We start from the raw sequence: 21,067 nt of genomic DNA on the forward strand, positions 1-21,067 counted from the left end.
ACAAAGTTGATCATCGACCTCTGACCTAGGTTGTGCTGGTGCCAAGTGCACTCACGGACCCCCCTGTCCTCAAACATTAGTGTTCGTTATGGAAAACCTGTGGCTACAACAAGTGCCACCGGGTTCAGATCAACGACGCTGTGTCTCCCGATCACCCCCCTCCAGGTCTCACCGCCGCCGCCCAGGTGGGCCCCCAGTAGAACTATGTGATCTAATCTGATCTCATCTTTTCTCCTGCTGTCTCATGAGTTTGGATTTTCCACTTGGCGCTGAAGTGAATTCAGATTTCTGCAGCAGATCTTCAAATGGCTCTGCTGCCCCCTGCTGGTCACCTAGACTCAAACTAGGAAACTTCAAAGCTTCTAAACTACTTATCAATTGATTCTCACATTTTATTACCAATTTGCTCTTCTTCCACAAAAATGAACAATTTTCTTTATTTTCAAAATAATTATATTTGTGATTGTTACATTGATAAAAATGAAGAGGAATAATGAGTGACTGTGTCCTGATGCAGTATTCAAATCTATGCAAATTTTGGAGATGAATTTTTACTTTACACTGAATTTAACAAAAAGTTATTTGAAAAGTAATTTATAACTTTTTCTTCTTGAAGGTATTTTCTCATCTTTCAGTGAAATCCTGAAATTCTTATTAAATGTTTTTAGAATTTTTCTCCTAACCATTGTCTGGTTTCTCGTGGAATTTCCCCACCTTTAAAAAGACCCCTAAATGCATCAAGGAGCAGAAACTTCTTTTCTGTTTTATTGGCGAAAATGGATGATATGTGAAATAAAAACAGTCCGAGGCTCTTCAACAGTGCCTAAATCTTTATTTTTCAGTAAGCTACATTTTTTTTTCTCCAAATTAGACAGTTTTTACATCATGACACAAGAGTAACTTAAATTATCTATAGCCGACATGTACGCTTGATTCCAGTCTTGATGGAAGAAAAGACCCCGAAAAGGAAAGAAAACGTAAAACACAAAAGAAACCTTCTTGATCGCAACCTCCGACCCACATCGGTTAGAGGTGTCGTTAGGCAAAGTTATCAGTCCGACGCCGACGCCCCGGAGTCGCCGATTGTCCACAGCGGTTAGCCGTAAGCATGTAAGAAGTGTTAATGAGTTAAACCACAGTGAGTTGATAAAGCGTCTTGTTCCAGTCAGTTTCTGTGCATTCGTTATATTTTGGAAAAAAACAAAAACAAAAAACAAAAAAACGAACAACTCAAATCAGAGGCAGAGGAACCGGATGGCGCCGTGACGAGGGCCAGTGGCGGGAAAAATCAGACAAGCTCCCACAGCTTCCCGCCAAAACCAGACGTCCCTTTGAGAGCGGCTCTTCCAGTCTGAAGGTCCCGGACAGGAAGTGGAACTTCCTTTATCCACACATTCACAGTTCAGGGAAATCAGAGGAGTCTCACTGTAGTGTCCACCTGCTAGGTTTACAGGAAATGTGTTGTCCAATCTGAAGCTGGGGTGGTTGCCGCGGTGACGGTCAGCTGGTATGTACAGTTCCAGTTCTGGACTGTTGTCCCTCTGAATCAGAGACAGTTCCAGTTCTGCCGAAGCTCCCATCCTCTCGTCGTCCTCCTCAAATCAAACGTCCACCCTGGGGGGGGGAACCGAAGACCCGAGATGGAACCGAAAACCAGTCCCCCCTCCCCCCCAGAGCAGGAACCCTCCACAACAAGGAACGCCTGCAAAGCTCCAGGTTCTCGTCTGTCAGAAGTGTTTCAAACCGAACTGCTGTTTCTGCGTAAATCGCTTAAACTGCTCTGGAATCATCGAGATGACAACCTGACGGAAAGCGCCGGAACATTTACAGGTTGAAGGTTCGACTCCAGGATCACGAAACTTAATCAACTCAATTCTTCCTATTTGGTTCACTATGACAGTTTCATTGGAAAACTTGATATTTTTTTCAAACAACTGGTTGTTTTTCCTGTTAACTAGTCTGGAGTTTGAACCGATTTCTCCCAACTTTGATTCAATCAACAAAAATGACTGAAGAAAGAAACCTTGAACTTCATTAACGGGACTCGAAACAGCCGCTCGGAACGTTCAGACACGCCGATTGCTGAAAATTTACTTGAAATTTAGACAAAAAAACAACAAAGAGAAAAGTTCTGCTGATTTTAATAAGCTACGCTGCAAAGAGGCGACAAAACGCAACGCCGCAGAGCGGCAACAAGGAGACGCAACGCAGAGCGGCAACAAGGAGACGCAACGCAGAGCGGCAACAAGGAGACGCAACGCAGAGCGGCAACAAGGAGACGCAACGCAGGGCGGCAACAAGGAGACGCAACGCAGAGCGGCAACAAGGAGACGCAACGCAGAGCGGCAACAAGGAGACGCAACGCAGGGCGGCAACAAGGAGACGCAACGCAGAGCGGCAACAAGGAGACGCAACGAGACGCAGCAGAGCGGCAACGCGGACACGCAACGATGCAGAACAGGGAGACGAGACGCCTTTTTTTTTTTTTCGACGTTTCCATCAAGTTGCACTGAAGAGACGGAACCTGAAGCTTTGAGCGGCACGGCAGCGAGTCGCTCCACTTCAGGCTTCAGGCCTTTTCATTCATCGGCTCCTCCGCTGGTTGGTGGATGTACAACGGTTCACCCTGGAGGGGGAGGGACTCCGGTTCGAGTCCCGGGTCAAAGTAGACAGACCAGTGGTCCAGACGTCGTTTGAACGTTCTGATGTTGAGGAGGAGGAGTCAGAGGAGGATGTGGGCGGGGCCATGACCACACCTCATCAGGTGGGACCAATGAAAAAAAAAAAAAAAAAAAAAAAGAGTATGAAAGACAAAGAAAAACATGTTACAGTCGTTACAATCAGACGAGCCGCTGAGAAAACCCAAAAAACTTTAAGAAAAATATTTCCAAAAGCACAACAACAACTTGTTTTTTAATCTTCTAACTCCAGCTGGGTAGCGACGTTATAGTTAACAAGGATCAATATATTTTTATAATTATTTTAAGGTACCTCTTATATTTTTCTGAGTATTTACAACTGTACAGGCAAAGCACACAATCCAAAGTGCACAGATAATACAGTATCCACTGGGTTTGCATTTACACCGTTTTAGAAGATTTCCCCCCGAAAACAAACGAGAAACTAAAATCCCAAACAAAAACCCTTTTTTCTTCTTCTTCTTCTTCTTGAACGTTTCACAAAAAAGAAAAGCTAAAGAAACAAAAAGCTGGAGTTCTGCGGTCTTTCTCTAAGACCTTCGCTCTCCGGCGACAGTTTTGGGGGTTCTTTTGTTTTTTCGTTGGAAAGAAATAAACTCTAAGCTCATCTGGTAGAAAAGTTAAGGCAAAGTCATTTTTCAAGTTTAAATAAAATTCAAGTTTCTCAAACACTGGATGGACCGGTTTCTGGTTTTTTTTTTTCTTTTTTTTTTTGAAAGGTTCTGCGTGAAGAGAGACGTCGGCGGCGTCTGGACTCGCTTCTCCTCCCAAACCAAAGAAAAGAATGAAGGATATCTGGAGGAATCCAGAGCAGCGGGTTCTCCGCCGAGGCGTCCCAGAGCGACTCCGTCCTTCAAAAAACAGGAAACCCCAGCAGCTGGGAGTCCAGGCTGCTTCCGGCTTCCCTTTTCCACGCCGGCTCCCAGTGCTCCAGGTGGGATTACCCACAATGCTTTGTGTTGCAGGAAGACTTGAGCGTGCGGCGTGAGCGATGGGCGCCGTGATTGGCCGTCTGCCGGAGTGGCTGCTACGTTAAGAGGCAGACGTCCAAGCCGGGAAGCTCCTTTCACTTCCTGCTTCAGCTCCTGACCTTTGACCTCCGGGAGTGAAAACAGACTGAACTCAACCTGCTCCCCATCTAAACCTGCCTCACGCGTCATTCACCTCCGACCTTCCCTCCAACGACCCGCCTCACCGCCAAACCTGCTCCGACCAGAGAGAAGAGAGACCGACAGCTCGGCGCCTTTCCCCTCAAAATCCCACAAATTCCCCTGATTCCAAACTCCGGACCGCCTCAAGCCACGATCCCTCCAGCGCCACAACAACCTGCTTCCAACACCGCTAGCGTCAAACTGTCAGCATCCAACACCGCTAGCGTCAAACTGTCAATATCCAACACTGCTAGTGTAAAACTGTTAGCATCCGATACCGCTAGCGTGAAACTGTTAGCATCCAACGGCACGCTGCCTTCAACCTGTTAGCATCTAACAACACGTTGCCGTCAAACTGTTAGCATCCAAAGGCACTAGCATCAAACTGTTAGCATCCAATGACACGCTGCCGTCAAACTGTTAGCATCCAAAAGGCGCCATCGTCAAACTGTTAGCACTGAATGACGAGCTGCCATCGAAAGCAACATCCAACGCACCTAACGTCAAAATTGCTAGCATCCAACACTGCTAGCATCAACCTGTTTGCATCTGACGCTACTAGCGTCCCAACGCCACATCTGCTCCAGCTCACTTCCGCAAACTTCTTCCAACGCTATGTTGTCTAACTGCTAGCATCAAACACTGCCAGCTCCGACACTGCTAGTGTCCGAAGACGCTCTGCTGTCAAACTCCTAGCATCCAACACTGTTTGTGTCAAAAGTCGCTAGCATCAAATCCTTAGCGTCACACACCATTAGCATCCAATGCTATTAGCGTCCTACACCGCTAGCGTCAAACTCTTAGCATCACACTGCGCTAGCATCTGACAATGTTGGCGCCCCATGCCACTAGCATCAAACCCTTAGCATCACACGCCGCTAGCGCCGCTCGCCTAAAAACAAAACATTTCTGAAACAGGTTCGTCCTGTCTGTCGCAAAAAGAGAGAAGACACGTCTGCATGAACAGCAACAACCAGGAAGTGACGATCTGCAGGAAGGAGCTAGCATGGGCTAATCCACAGTTAGCAGACGCAAAAGCAAATCTAGGAAGCCTCAGCTTCAGAACGCTCTGCGACCTTCGCCTCCAGTCCTGACAAGTCAACTAGACACGGCTAAAGGGCGACGGTGCAGATGGAAACCAGAGCGCGTTGAGCCCGGTGAGTTCTCACTCCCATCCATTCTGTTCGCATTCACTCCACCGCCGTTCGCTTCCTGATCAGCCCTTCTTTCGGTTAGCATTAGCATTAGCGCCGAGCCGCCGTCAGCCCTTCGGTACTGGCCTCGTGTCAGTCGACGGCGGCGTCGGTGAAATGTGAGCGCGGCAGAGCGGCGGCCGGTGGGGGGGGGGGGGGGGGGGGGGAGGGGGTTAAATGTGAGAAAGACAAACTGGAGCGGCTTCAGAAGACAAACGATAAAGAAGCGTGTAAACTGAAAGATCCAGAAACAATCTGACGCTCATCTGCACACAGATGCAAATAGATTTAAATCAGATCCAAAAAAAAAAACAAAAAAAAAATTAGAGCTACATTAAGCTGCACAACAGTGTGTGCACGTACGCACACTCGACTAGACAAGATGAAGTCTGTTTTGTGCACTCTTTCCCATCATCCTTTGGGGCAGCTCCCAACTATGCCACGCGCACGCACAAACTAAGTGAATCCCACAAGGCCATTTGACAGAAGTTCAGTGTGTTTTTTTAGGCGACGCGACACAAACCAGGAGGAAAAACTGAAATAAAAATAAAAAACAAATCAAATAAATAGAGTAAAAAGGAAGAGGCGGTGCTCTACGTGCACGGTAAAGTGCTGTTTGTCTGCAAGCCCTGATCCAGAACAGAAGGCGTCCTCTACGTTTGACTGGCGGCTGCGGGGCCGAGTGGAGCCCCGTGGGGGGGTGGAGGGGTGGAGGGGGTGGGGGGGCTCACTGCGGGGACTTGGGTGGAGTGTGCTGGGGATCTTTGCTGAGGGATTTCCCTGGGTGGGGGGGCGGGGAGGCCCAGCGCCCGGCCGGCCTCCGGGCCTCCTTTGCTGGTCTGACCGGTCTGGAGGAGGCGGAGCTGTAAGTCTCTCTCGTCTTGGGATCGCCGGCCGCCACGGCGTCGCTGCACTTCCTCTCCTCGCCTCCGGGGGCGGCGCAGGTTGGCTTGGCTTCCTTGGGGGTCGATGGGAGCGGCGGCGGCGGCTGAGGAGCGCAGGAGTCCTTCGCCCGCTGGCAGATCTCAGCGTAGGAGGGTTTCCTCAGCTCCTGAGGGGACAGGCAGTCAAGTTCAGAGGGTTCTCGACGCTGCACCGTTTCCACGGCAACGGCGCCGGAGCAGCGGGCGGATCAATACTGACCGTGGCGGCGCCGTTCACTTGCACCGACTTGCTGGCGGTGGACAAAGTGCCGGGAACTCGCTCCACGGAGAGCGGCGCCTCCTTGGGCCTGGCCTCCGTCAGCTTCACCTCTCTGGGAGGCGGCGCGGCGGGCGGAGGAGGAGCAGAGGAAGAAAGAAGAGGTGAATGTTTCAGTCGGGTCTCCGCGATGAAGCGACGGAGAGACTCCTGCAGCTTACACCGCGGCGGGGGCGGGGCTGAGCGGCGCGCCGGGGCTCAGGGTCAGGGCGGAGGCCGCGGCCGGGCCGCTCGCGGAGGGCGGGAAGCCGGAGGGCATCGGGGAGGCGGGGGGCCGCTGGGGGTCCTTCACGCCGGCCGGGGAGAGAGCGGCTCCGCCGGGGGGATCGGCACCGACGCTCTGCGGGAGGAAGAACCGACAGCTACAGTCAGACGACACACAGCGCTCTGCGCTCGCAGGACGCACCCGACGTATCGTCAGGCGTCCTTCGTTGTTAAATCTGCTTTCCTGCGTTCCTACCCGCTCCTTGACCGTTCCGGTCACCACGCTGCTGGCCAGCCGGTTGTCGAACACGTCGTCGGTCTTCAGCTGGCCCGCCGCGCCGGGCAGCGGCGGGAAGCTGGACAGCCCCAGCTCGAAGCTGGGAGACGGCGGCTTGGGGGGAGGCGGCGGCGACTGCGGCGTCACTCTCTGCGAGGCGGCAACACCAGAGTCAACACAGAGGGACGGACGGCGGCGAGGCCGACGGCTTCCAGGAGGAAAGAAGAACTTACCGTAAACTTCTCGTCCCTCTTTTTCCTGGAAGCAGAAAGAAAAACATCTTGACCGATCGGTTCTGACCGCCGGCCGTGCCGCGGCGGGGCGGCTCCTACCTTCCTCTCCCGATGCCCAGGGAGTAGTCGGCGGCGGGCTCGGCCACCCGCCCCGTGCCCGCCGTGTCCCTGCGGGGGAAGGCGGCGGCGGCGGAGGGCAGCCGGCCGCGGGGCTGGCTGGCGGGGAGCCGCGTCGGCGGGGAGCCGCGGACGCCGTTCAGCCTGTCGGCGGGGAAGCTGGGGAAGAGCGCCGGGCTGTCCAGGAGCCCGGCGCTGCGCTCGGCCGCGGGGAGGGTGGGCCTCAGGTGAGGTTTACTGTGATTCCTGCAGGAGCACAGAGGACCGGGTCAGGATCGGACCCGCAGGACCCGCCGGACCCGCCGGACCCCGGGCTGTCCCGGACCCACCTGCTGCGGGGGGAGTAGTGTCTGACGGTGAGCGGCGACGTCGCCGGCTTGAAGCTGTGCGACGTGGTGAATCCATTGATGAACTGGTTGTTGTGAAATGGAGCAACCTGGAGAGAAACATCAGGGTCAGAGCAGTGCATTCTGGGAGAAGGTGAATTGTGTGAAGCCCCGCCCCCGCCTCACCAGCGCGGGGTCGATGAAGCTGTGCGTGGCCGACCAGGCCTGCGGCGCGATCAGGCTGTACAGGGGGAACTGCTGCTGCGGGCTGTAGACCGGCGGGATGTAGTAGGACGTGTAGCGCTGCGCCGCGTACGGGTTCACCTCCACCGGCCGGTAGCCGTTCTTTGGCATGAAAGTGTTGATGGCGATTGCCTTCGCTTTGATCCTGGCCTGGTGGAGACGTGGGGGGGGGAGGGGGGGGGCAAAGGTGAAACCAGGAAACAAGTTCCAGTGTTCAGAGGAGCAACGGAACAAGGTGCTATTGACAGAAATTCAACAGAACGGCTCACTTTCAAAATAAATAGAACCGTCAGCAGAACAATCACACCGATGCTATAACTGGAGAGAACAGCAGGAAGTGATCTGGAACCTGGACAGAGGTTTGACTTTATGACCAACAGAACACAGAACAGTCTGAATGAGACTGACAGCCACACCGTCATGATTCTTTCCCATCAATCAGACTGTGTTGAGGAGTTGGCGGATCGCGTTCTAGTACCTAAACCCTCAGGAAACCCAGAGAGTCAGCAGAACCACAGTCCTCTTTTGGAGTGAATCTACCTTGATGGGCTTCCCTTGGAACGTCTTGACCTCCTCGCGGAGATACTGATATGCCTTTAAAAGGATGACAGACAGTTTCATCAGTATGACACACAGTAGTTACACTTCAGTCACATGTCACATCTAAAGAAGGTCAAAGTTCAAATGAAGAGCCTCTGACCTGCTGTGCGTCTGCTTCTGACTCAAAGGTGATGAACCAGTTATCGTTGTAGGCAAATTCACAGTTGATGAACTTGGGTAAGTTCTCTCCTCTAAACAGAGACTCCACTTCCTGGAAACCACAGAAAGCACCTTGTTTCAGGCGATCCACCGGAACGGGTCGGTGGTGCAGGTCCACCCGGTGCCGCTCACCTCGATGGGCGTGCTCTCCGGAACCTCTCTGAGGATCACGATGCAGCGGTTCTGATTGGGTCGCACCTTCTCCCCCTTCTCATCCACCTGGACCAACGGCAGAGCTGCAGGAGGGTCACAGCGAGAGCACACGAGGAGAACGGTCAGCGATACCGCCGTCGATGTGTCAACCTGGCGTCTAATCTGCAGCAGACTGAAGGCGTCACGGCAGGCAGGATTAATCCCAGCGGTACATTCAGAGTGGGCACAAATAAAACTCCAGCAGGTGCAGCTCAGCTGGATCCGCTCTAACAAGCCGTCTGGGGAAATCAGCCGCAGCCCCATTGCTGATTGGAGGGGGGGCGTTCCACTCACATCGGAGAATGTCCACGATCAGCTCCACGTCGGTGCTCAGCTTCTTGACGTGGTCCAGGTTGGCCACCGTCACGATTGGCACATATTGGTCACTGTCCATTTGGGAGATGAGGTACATGTCACTGGCCAGGTTCTCCCTGGAGGAGGAGGAGGAGGTTAGTGGCGTTTCCTAACATTCCCTTCTTACTGCACATGTTTAAATCCACTCTGAAGAAGAAGAAAGATCACCTCTAGCAGCTGAGCTTTCATGAAGAGACAGAGAGATTAAAAACCAGGTTTGTTCCTGACCGGCTTCAGCAGAAAACAGACGGTCAGTCATAAACCACCATGTTTTCCAGCAGCAGATAGAGTCACAATCCTGCAGCGCCTCTCATGGCTCAATTAAAATCAATGCATTTGTTGAAAAAAATGATTTTTTTTCCGCTACCCCGAAAAACGACTCGGTGTCATGATATTTCGATTAGATATTCTGGGTTCATTTTGGGAGAATGACTGTTTGCGAAAACACTTCTCTTACCAAAATCAAGTTTAGTTCATGAAGCATGAGATGAATTTGGAGCAGTCTACCATTAGCAGACTTTACTATCAGAACAGTTCTAGTTTTACTGGTTATGTTCATCTGGTCCACTCTCGAGTTTATGGAAGTAACTTCCAAGTCACCTGTCATGTGTGTTGATTAAGCAGTAAACTACTAAACCAGGATGACATTCTTCTTCTGAAGCTTGACTACAGTTCACAAATGATGCGATTAATCGCAATTTAAAAAAAAAATAATCATTGACAGCCCTCCATGGATCAATGAGATGAAAACTGACAGCACTAATATTTAAGATAATGTGTCATAAATGAGGAAGAGTTGAACATTTCCAGGTTCCAGGGAATCCGGAATCAAGGGGGGGGGGGGGCTCACCGGGACAGGCAGAACTCCAGGGTCTTCTTCAGGTGCTCCCTCAGACCCTCCTGGGGGGTCTCAGGCTGGGGGTCGCTACCTGGAGACACAGGTGTGAGAGGTGTGGGTCAGAGGAGCGAACGCCGTGCAGAGTGCTGAAGTGAGAGCAGGGAGGATGACCGCAGTAACGGACACGACCAGCAGGGGGCTCTGGGCTCCTTCAGACAAACGAACCAGGACGGCCTTCCTGAAGAACCAGGGGCCCTCACAGGGACGGTTAAAACACTGGGATTTGGACCAGGGTCAGAGCTTCAAGAGCCTACATGGAGATGGATCATTTCCAGGAAGTTCCACCTCCAGAGCTCGTCTCAGTTCTGGAAGTTCTGAAAGTTCATCGTTTTGACCTGACGTCACTGTAAACGGGTCTGGCCATCAGAACGCTGGGGTTAGAGGCTAACCCTAACCTCACGTAGCGGTGAAACAGAACCGAGGAGTTTCCTCCTGAAACGCTGTAAAGGGGATCTGACTGTACTGAGGCTGCTTCAGGTCTTCACCCAGAGAACACAATGAGGAACACCCTGAAACACACCCGTGCTGACGGTTCCTTTCAGGTAGAAGACAGGTGAAGACGGGCGAGTTGTCCCAGACAGGGTGGAGCCTCAAGTTTCAATGTGTCCATAAATAAAACCTCGTGAGACGACTGCTCGCTGATAAACGAAGCTCTGGAGGAGAGCGCTCCTCAATAACTGACCCGAGATCAAAAACTTCAAAAAGTTCTACGTCTCCACGGAAAATGACAAAAAAAGAGGATTATTGAAATGTATTGGACTCTGCCTCCATGTTGACAGTGGAAATCCTGGTCCTGGTCCTGGTCTAGATCCCCCTGGTCCTGGTTTTAGAGTTGACAGTCCAACACCATAACAAGAGTGTATTCTTCTCTGCAGCACCACCTAGTGGACCAACATGTAAACTACATGGATGACTTAGTGTTTCTGCTGTTGCCTAAAATGATTTTTTCCCCCCCAAAGTTGCCATGTCAACGGGCCTCAGACTGACCTCAGACTGGCCTCTGGTCTGTCACAACCATATCTCAGCTCATATTTCATTCCTCATCAGACTCAGCCACAGCCAGAACCTTTCACTTCCTGGTTCGGAGCCTACTCTGCTTTCACCCGTGACCCCTGGTCTGCGAACAGCAGTTTGATAAAGCAGTGGAGGAACATGAAGACTCACAGGACGTCCAGACCAACATGCAGGGAGCGTTTGTCCCTCTGGTCTCCACTGGAGCCCCAGAAAGCTCACAAACAACTGTCCTGTTGGTCCAGTTTCATCAACAAGCCCCAGTAAAGGTCTGGAGGTCCGGTTCAACTGACAGGAAGTGGTCTGATCGAAGGAAACCAGCCAAGACTCAAAGGTTCTACTGCAGTAAAGAAGAACTCATTAGAAAAGCTCTCAACAAATAACCTCACCTAGTTTCTGTACGTGTGTGTGTGAAGGTGGGGTGAACCAGGACTCCACCCAGTCCTCCAGCCCAGCATTGGGCCCAGTCCACTGCTCAGTCCTCCTGCCTGCTGGACTTGGCAGGGACATTGAGGTGAGTGATTCAGCTCATTAGGGATGAAGGAAGGGTGACTGTGGTTGCAATATTCCGAGCTCAGACTAAACTGATCATCAATTATTAAAGACCAGTAGGGAGAAGTCCAGTATGGAGAGCAGAGACACCCAGACATCCCTGAACCCTGAACCAGAATCTCCAGAGGACCCCGGGCTGCCCAGAACAGCTCTGTTAAGGCTCAAATCCAGCTGAGATCTCCCGATATGTCCCGATCGCCCAGACCTCTGAGGACCTCGACGGCTCAGACAGCAGCTTTGATCCGAACGTGCAGAAGCTCGGCTGACTGTCAGTCTCTTTAAAACCAGTTCAGTAAAGACAGCATTTATTTTCATTTCAACCGTTCTACTCTTTTCACCCACTCTTCTCCGGATCAGCATGTGTGTCAGTGCAAAGCGCTTCGAATTGCTGCTGAAGTGTGCCGTGAAATAAAGTTGCCTCATCTTGATCTGTCAGTCAAACCCAGCAGTAAGAGGTTTTCTGCTGTCACACAGTGACACCTAGTGGCCAAACATGGTATGTACAGTACTAATTTAATTGTTTTGAGCTTCTTTAATTTTTCTATTAGCTTTTGATTTGATTTGGCACCAATTGATATTTCACAATCCACATCATTTTCAGAGAATGCCTGCAGCTTTTATTTTTACGTCTATTTTCATTTATTTCCCTCCAATAAAAGCTTAGTTGACCTCATATAAGTTTCAGAACTCTTGTGGACCTCGTTCTGAAACGGCTTCCTGTTGGCAGACATGATGTTTCTGAAGTAGAGATCAGAAACACACCAACACTGTCAGTAAGGCTCCACTACAGGCGGCGGGCTGACCTTCAGGGCCGGGGTCGGCCGTACTATCGCAGCCGTCCTTCCATGGCTGCAGGGCAGCAGTGGGGGTGTCAGGGGTCCCGCTGGGGTCCAGGCTAAACATGTGGTTGGCCCATGCTTTGGCATTGGGGTTGAGGTCTGAAACCTTGGCGGATTCCTGCGAACGAAACACAACAGAAACATGTCAGTAACACATGACGGGCGGCTCGGTGTCCTGCTACAACAAGATGACGACACACAGACACTGGGACGGATTTACTGTTTCTACTGAGGGAGAGCCAACAACCAGCAACAGGACAGTCGACTGACAACTGATTTCTTCTGAGTTATGGAGAAAGAGAGACAAGAGAAAAAGGATGGATGGATGGTCATTGATCTCCATTGATCCAGAAGACATTCAGTATCTCAGAGTCTCTGATGAGAATCCAAACAATCCAAAAACAGAGTGAACAAGCCGACGTGTAGTAAATCTAACTGAAGAGTCCTGAACGAGTCTGACAAGACATGAGGTTAAAGGTAATTTCGCAGTGTTTTCAGACGTTTGTGCTCAAAGCTTCAGATGTGTATTTGGTGGAAACGTTAGAGGAGATCGGTCCAGATGGATCGGGTCCGATCCACGAGACAAGAAGAAAACAACATGTTGATGGAGGGATGATCGGTGTCAGTCACTCCTCGCTCTACTGCTCATGTCTGCAGCAAGAAGCAGCAGGAAGAGCAGCGATCCGCTGTGACATTGTTCTGTCAGTGACACAAACCGTTCAGTTAGAAACAACAAAACACGCAAGTTTAATAGAAACCAGCGACTCCAGTCAGTGCTAATAGTACATGGGTGTGTCGGGTATCGGGTAAGATTGGATGTCCGGCACTGAAGTGTAGCCATTTCTTCTCCTCTGTCTGTACTGCCCATTAGGATGTATCTGATTCACCAATGTTTGTTTTGCAGCAGAACTGATTCCGTCACTGGGTGATGAACTGTTGTGGAACAGATAACCGTGGAGTAACAACAAGTGGTCAGTGGGGCGGCTCTTTCTGCAGCCACATCCACCGTGCTGGTAAACCAATAATCCCTCTACAGTAAAAGGCTCATGTTTCATCTGGTTCAAACAGCCTGAGAAAACCATTCGCAAGACGAGAAGCCATACTGACGCCAGAGAGGAAGCTTCCAACATGTTCGATCCAGACCGGAGGACTTCAAAGATCTCAACCCCTGCTGGGCTCAGCCAGAGGATCCAGAAAGGCAAAGAGCATCACAGCTGGAGCTTTCTGCACAAAATGTAAAGAAATGTCTGGACGTCCTGACCCTGGCCTGTGGAGAGCCGGGTGCTCGCAGCCGGTTCGCCTGTGAGACCTGCATGCTGGGCTGCAGCCCAGAGCCTTGCTCGGAGGCAGGGCGCCGCTCAGCTCCTGCTCGGCCTGGATGACGCGCTGCAGAGAGAGAGATCAGCCCGGTCCGTCCGACAGGATTCGCTCCGGGATCACATTTCACCAGCGAGGCACTCCGGATCGTCCAGACGGAAACGGCGTCGATCCATCAACCGCCTCAAACCCCGGCTGCCATGGCAACGGCTGCTCACATCACCAGGATGGGTCTGGGCTTTTCCTGTGACCTTTCAAAATGGTTAAACGTTCCTTCCACAATGGATTGGTGGTGGTGGTGGTGGTGGGGGGGGGGGGTTCAGGGTTTGCTGCTGACGGCAACAAGTTATTGACGTCAGGATGTTTTTCTTTTTTTTTCAGGGGGGGTTACTGCACTGCTTCGGTGACGGAGGTGAGTCTGCAGTGTCACCGATCCAGGAGAAGAGCCAGAGGAAAGAAACACTGCAGACCGGAGGATCAGCCTCCTGCTGAGACAGACACCGGATCAATCAGGACCAGGCAGGACCGGGGGAAAACCCAACAGTTCTGAAACTCTGGTCCTGGATCCCCTGGCCATAGTAACCAGTAGTTCTGCTCAGTAGATGAACAACAAGAACAATCTTTGATCCAGATTGTCTCCTGGTCCTGGTCCCAGCCTAGACTCTCCTGGTCCTATGGATGTCTGCTCTCCAATGCTATTGTTTAGAGTGGATTGTTCCCTGGTTTCATTACAGAAACAAACAGCACCCACTCGTGGACCAACATGAGAACTACATGGTTTTGAACCTTTCCACTGCTTCGATGTAAACGAAGACGCAGAACCGATGCGTTCTCAGTAGAACTGAGGTGTAGACGGGTTCTAACTCTCCGGGTCACGACACAAACAGATTGACAGGGACTAGTTTAACGTCAGGTGATTCTGGGTTTTAGGCTCATGAGTAGGTTTATGGGAAATGCCGTCCAGCGCCGTCTGATCTGGACGCTGAAGTCTGGACTCCACTGCTGCCACGAGGCAGAACCTCGGAGAACGCCGTGTTGGGTCTTTCTCCGAATGTGAGATAACTCAGTGTTAAAACAACAAAAGGAGCCAAGGGGAAATTGAACCAACAAATCAACTGCAGAACACAAAAACAGTCCCGAGTGTCCTTTAGCAGACTTCAGTCTACACTGGACAAAACCGCATGAAAACAAACAAACCAGCATCTCCAGTGTCTGCTCTGCAGTCTGTACCTGATCAATTGACTGACTGAAATTGATCCACTGAAATGATGGGAGCTGATCGGTAAGAGACGAGTAGTGCTTCTTCAAAACACACACACACACACACACACAAACACACTCCAGGTGGAGCCTGGTTTCTTCCTCTCCGTCCGTGACTGATCTGAATTTGACGCTTCAGCATTAACTGGGTCATGATCAATCTGTTTCTGTCACATATTGTGTGTGGCATATGGCGCTCCACCCGCTCCACCTCGCTCTGTGTCAATGTGTGAATCGAGGATGAGGTGGAGAACCGGCGTTTGTTACAGCAGCAGTGATTTTCACATGATGGAGGAGTGGAGGGTCAGACCGTTTGATCTCAAACCACTTCCTGATTGTGGGAAAATGATCAAATTATTGATCAGAATAGAGTTGTGCAGTGTCACGTTTCCACGGAAACATTTGGAAAATGATGCCATTTTTCAAACAGAAACGGTGAGTGACTGTTAACATGCTGGGCCGCTGAAGGAGTAATCACTGGGCTGATCCATTAATTGCTGGTCGTACTGAGGAAGTTCCTGGTGACTGGTTTCTGTCTAATCCAGTCGGGTCGTTCAGGCTTCAAAATAAAAGGAAAAAGCTGAACTGTGGCTCATTTCACAGTGAAGGTTCGAAAGTCCAGCATGTCTCCACTGGGCCTTTTAAAAAAAGTTCTTTTGTGTTAACATCCTGCCTTATGTCTGATAAATAAATTCTTGTTTTCAGGTTCTGGTGTTCCCAAATCAATGAAGATGGAGTAGCTGGAAGAACGCCAACCGCCTAAAACCACGAGGCTTCCCTGCTTCCTCTTTCCAACCCGGACAAACAGGAGCAGCATTTAGTGGCTGGATCCCCAGGTTCAGGATCTAAACCGTCTTTACGTTATGGATCAATATGCAGTGGTTGTGTCAAACATCCGGGCTAAAACAAAATCTGACGTTCACCGACATTTGAGACGGCTCTGAGTTAAACCTTCTGCATGTTGAACAGGAAAGTCCGTGGTCCTCCAGCAGGCATGGAGAACCAGAGGGTCTCCTCTGAGCCGGCTCTGCAGGGTTCTCCTCCTTTTGTCACATGAACTGTTGGTTTTGTCAGTGAAGGCACCTTGAGCTGGCTGTGTTGTGTGGTCTCTATGAATAAAGTTGAGTTGAAGCGTGCAGAGGCTGAGGCTGAAGCTGAGCTTTTTCCCTGCAGCTCCACAGGACCAGCAGCCCCATGCTGCACTCTGAACATGCAAAACGTAAACAAATAGACCAATCCAGACAGGAGGAGGAGGATCAGGCGGCACCGCGGGAGCCAGAGTCCAGCTGATACAGAACCACACAACACCCCCTACAGACAGAGACCTGGCAAACCCAGACCCAGAAGACCTCAATCCACAGAACACAGTGAAAACCCGCTTTGGCCACTAGATGTGGAGCTAATAGCCGTCCAAACAGGAAGTGAGGATTAGCCACAGTTAGCTCATATGGCTAACAAGCTTCATGAACCCTGGATGAGAAATACGTTTCACTTAGTCCAGCTAAAAAAAAAGAGAGAATGCTGGGAGCACTGTATCTCGTGTGTGATAAATCTAAAATACGTGACGGAGACTCGGCTGTACGTGCAGGAGGACGAAGGGAAGGTTGAGACGAGACTCACCAAATGAGAGTTTTCTTTTGCCTCTTGCACCTGCTGCACCTGTGGTTCAGCTACAACTTTCGTGTCCTGGTCAGAAGTCATGAGCCGTCTGCTGCTTGGCTCCTCAGGGAGAAGTCTTTGTCACCAAGGAAGCTGAGGAGGAGGAAGAGGAGGAGGAAGAGTTGTTTTAGAAACAGTCACCCTCAGGACATGATGAGAAATCCACATTTCATGAGGAGCTGCTCAAACCTGGAGCACTTCACACTTGACAGCAGCAGAATAACATTAATCCCAGTTTGAACCTTCTGAATTGACTCAAGACGTCGTTTCAGAATAAAAGAGAAACAGGAGCTCCTTTCCTAAAACACTTGAAACAAACTGAAAGTGGACTTCAGCTGTTTCTAGCTGTTTACTGCTCTTTTATTGCAGAATATTTAAAGAAAATGAAGCACACACATTGTCAGTTTATTATTATTCAGTGTATACTCTTTTACTGAATGATACTTTCACTTCTGCCGCCAGACCTTCTCATCCCGCTGACAAAGTCTGCTGTCTCCGTCAGTCCACCAGGTTTTGGTTGTAAGGATGTCTTTGCAGACCGCCTGATGGCTTCACAGAGTCACTTTTCAAAGTTAGCTTCCGTCATGGTTTGTTTGCTGTGGCCCTCTGGCGCCTACACAACCGGCGCAAACCGGTCACAAAATTCAAGCTGTGTGCGAACGTCTGCGGAGGGATCCACGCGGATCCTAGCGGACAGGAACTGATGACGATTTTTCTGTCACAGGGAGCAACGCGGAACGCGCGCATGGGAATCATGAACGGGCCTTTAAAATGATCAGCTGACCGACCGATCAGGAGCGCCGCTGTTCTACCAGTGGCTCTAATGCTCTGGCTGACTGAAGCCAGGCTGAATCTCCAGCTGCTTAATCAGCCGCCTGTGATCCGGGGGCCCGTGTGTGGCGCTCGCCCTCGCCCTGTTTGCATACAGAGCAGAAAAGACCGCCGACCTCTGACCCACATTCCGACACCCGGTGTGGACGCGTGCCGCACGGCTGCTGACCGGCGAGGCCAAACGCTCGTCGGACCGGGCCCAGTGGAACAGGTGAGCTTTAAAGCTGAGGCCCCGTTTCCACGGCGACCACGACCAGGGGAAGCAACACTCTCGCTGCTCTGTTTACAAGGAGAGGGGGGCGGGGCCACTGAACGCAACTTTTGAGAACTTCTCCCGAGGTGGAACTTTTTGAAAACGCTCTGATTCTGTCGCCACGCAAACGGGAGAAAACAACACTTTCGGGAAACACTGTTCCTGGTCCAGATTCTCCTAGACTTGTTTGTTTTAGTTTGTTGTCAACGTCATAACATTCCTCCTGCTGGTCCGTCACAGTCACTGCATCGTTTTCAGAATGTCGTCATGTAAACACAAAGCATTTCAGGAACAGAAGCATAAAAACCAGCGAGTTGTCACTGGAGACGTCGTCATGGTAACGGGTCCTGAGTCAGAAACACCAGGCAGGTTTCCATGGGCCATAAATCCTCCTCCTCACGGAACTGGAGGTGAAGCGGATTGTAAACGTGTCGTATAAACACCGTTCACTCGGAGCGGATTATAGCCCAGATCCGACTGGACCAGGTAGTCCACACCGATCAATAATCTGCTTGTGCGTCATATAAACAGGACGCTGGCTCTTCAGGCAGCATCTCATGGAGATGTTTGGACACTGAGCAGAGATCCAGCAGATTAAAACCCTCGGCTCGGCACCGAGGACTGCTGTCTGCAAAGGTAAAGACCAGAACCTGAACGTTCCCTGAGAGACCCAATGCTGTACTGGACAACGCCGTATGATCCGCTTCAGCTGGGACCTGCTGTATCAGGATTAAGATTGGATCACAAGTGTGTTTAATACAACTGTTTTCAATCGGGCTTAAGGAAATACTCATGTAAACTGTTCCAGTGACTGTGGTCACATGCTGTTTTTAATTCTGAATGAGTTTATTCTGAATCAAGCAATCCTGAATTATATGCCTGAGCTTGGTGTTTAGATTGGCAAAATGAAGGGTTAAATCATCTCTTTAAGGCTGGGGGTTATGGAGCGTTTCACTGGCCGTCATTCTAAAACAGCTACAGCGTCTTCGTTTGCTACACTTCTTTTTGAATAACACTTTATTTTGAAGGACAGTGAAACTCTACAATGTATAAGAGCTAAAGAGGTCAGGACAACATTTTCAACAGGATTTATGAGGAATTCTGGTCAGTTTTATTTCACTTTTTTAATCCTGGATTCAATAACACCGAGACATCTCACACGCACACTAACCAGAGGATCAATCAAAACCAGCTCTGAGGAGCACATGATCAATACCGATGATTATTGACATCAAACATGATCAAGCCGAGAAGGTGTTCTTTGTCTCTGAAACAATACTAACTTCATGATGTTTTCCTTTTTCCAGCACTGCTTCAGGATCACTTCGTTGATCTGGTAAAGGGCAGGTTTGATGAATAATCGGATGAAACAGATCTGTCCTTGATACAATCCCATTTGTAAAATGTGTCGACAGGCTGAGCGTGAATCGAGATCCCCTCGGTTCAGCCTTTCTTCTTTTCTACTCTGTAAACGTGGATATCAGTGGTTTTGAGACCTACTGCTCAGATTCCCAGCTGATCCTGATTCCCACCACATGCTGACACTCAGAACAGTCCAGGTTTTATTTACGATGCTATATGGCACCATAAATCTGAGACGCTCGCTGCAAACCTGTCGTGTGTTGCCAGTATCAAGGAATTCTCCTTTAATTTTACATTTCTGCTAACGGATTTAGTAGAACTGCAAACTGACTTGGTGATGAACCAGCAGGGATCATGATCTGGATCTGGACTGGAGCCTGACTGACCCTGACCAGGAAACATGTCATTTACACACACACACACACACACACACACACACACACACACAAACAGTGAGTCAACCATCACGTCTAGACAAGAACCAAAACACAGCCTCTCTCCTCCCACATGAGTTGCACGATCACAACAACTGGACCCACAATGAGGTCCGGGTCCAGGTCCAGGCCCAACAGAGACCCACAGCAGGGGCCTGCACCAGAGGCCAGGACCGGGTCCTCGCAGGCCTCGGGGGGGGGGGGGGGGGGGGGGGGTGGTAGTTTGGGTCAACTTCACCGAGTCGAACCCGCAGCTTCCCCGGAGGAGACGCACTGCGGGCGGCCGCACGCCGTGCCAAGCCCCGGCCCCACGCCTCCCCGGAGCCCGGAGCAGCGGCCGGGCAGGCTGCGGGCCGACACCAGTGGGGGTTCGGTCGTGTTATGGAGTGAAGGCAGCAGCCATGTCTCCCTAGCGGAGCCTGCAGCAGCAGCATCCGATGAAAGATGGCGACCTCCGGCGTGATTCCGCGGATTCCCCCTCCTCCCCAACCCCCAACTGGTTTGAATCAGGCTCCCGTCCAGCTAGCAGCGAGCTAGCGGGGCTCCGCACAGTCTGGACTCACCTGTCAGCTCTCACGGCCCGGCGCTGCTGTCACTGAGGCGGGGAGGAGCGGAGCCGCGGGGGGAGGCCTTCAGATGCCGGGAGGCGGTGCGCGGTGGAGCCGCCGCTGCTGCCGGGACGAGGCCTTCAGCTGCCGGGAGGCGCTGCACGGTGGAGCCGCTGCTGCCGCCGGGATGAGGCCTTCGATACGCAGAGTGTTAGCCACCTACGACCGGTCGGACTGCCGCTTTGAACTTCCCCGCACACGGTGCCCGGGTACCGGGAGGACCAGCCGGGGTCAACGCCCCCCTGAAAGTGACGGAAAAGAAGAAGCGCGCTCCGGGAACAGCACGGCTAGCACGGAGTTAGCCCGAGTGGCTAGGCGGCTAACGGGCTAGCTTCAGAGCAACTTTCAATAAATCTGACAAACTCCCCCCGAGAAGAGGAGCCGGGGAAAAAATAAAAAAAAAAAGAAAGAAAGAAAAAGAAAAAAACCCGAGCAGTGGAGCCTAGAACCGGGGACCGAAGCAGGCTCGTCTCGGAGCTCCAGAGCGGCCAAACAGAGCTGAAGAGAGAGAGAGAGAGAGACAGCGATAGAGAGAGAGAGAGAGAGCGGGGGGAGGATTTTGGAGAAGTCGGCGTTTCCTTTCCCTTTCGCGAGCAGCAGCGGAGATCGTGTATCTGCAGTTGATGGATCACTCTGAGGAGGCGGAACCACGGAGCCCTGTCCCCGGACCACAACAGCAGTACCAGGAAGATCGTCTATCAATGGAAGATAGATCACTCCGAGGAGGCGGCACCACGGAGCCCGGTCCCCGGACCACAACAACACCAGTGGGAAGATCTTCTATCAGGGGACGATGGATCACTCTGAGAAGGAGGCACCACGGAGCAGCATCACAACATCATCACAATAGCAGCAGTGGAAAGATCGTCTATCAGGGAGTAATGGATCACTCTGAGGAGGTGGGACCAAGGAGCCCGGTCTCCGGACTACAGCAGTAGCAGTGACCACATCCACTCCTCATCTTCTGGTTAGAGAGTTAGTGGGTCGTTGTGCGACTGGAAATTACGATTAAAAAAACAATAATCTGGAATTGTAACGACCAGGAGTGAATGCTCTGCATGCCTTTTGACCAAAATCCAAAGAGCCCCTGTACCA

At 51.3% G+C, this 21,067-nt stretch overlaps 1 protein-coding gene across 1 annotated transcript; it reads right to left on the reverse strand.

Moving 5' to 3' along the window:
- Nucleotides 1–812: 812 nt before the first annotated feature.
- larp4b (La ribonucleoprotein 4B) lies at nucleotides 813–20,617 on the reverse strand. The gene is made up of 16 exons (XM_030114415.1): nucleotides 19,928–20,617; nucleotides 16,446–16,577; nucleotides 12,213–12,366; nucleotides 9,799–9,877; nucleotides 8,889–9,025; nucleotides 8,535–8,638; nucleotides 8,344–8,454; nucleotides 8,184–8,237; nucleotides 7,587–7,793; nucleotides 7,404–7,510; nucleotides 7,057–7,320; nucleotides 6,958–6,982; nucleotides 6,704–6,874; nucleotides 6,405–6,583; nucleotides 6,187–6,298; nucleotides 813–6,094 (listed from the first exon to the last, which is right to left on the reverse strand). The coding sequence occupies exons 2-16, from the start codon at nucleotides 16,524–16,526 to the stop codon at nucleotides 5,771–5,773; spliced, it is 2,109 nt and encodes a 702-aa protein (XP_029970275.1). The 5' UTR covers nucleotides 16,527–16,577; nucleotides 19,928–20,617; the 3' UTR covers nucleotides 813–5,770.
- Nucleotides 20,618–21,067: the final 450 nt, after the last annotated feature.

Source organism: Salarias fasciatus, chromosome 18 (genome assembly GCF_902148845.1).
Source record: "Salarias fasciatus chromosome 18, fSalaFa1.1, whole genome shotgun sequence".
Taxonomy (NCBI): domain Eukaryota; kingdom Metazoa; phylum Chordata; class Actinopteri; order Blenniiformes; family Blenniidae; genus Salarias; species Salarias fasciatus.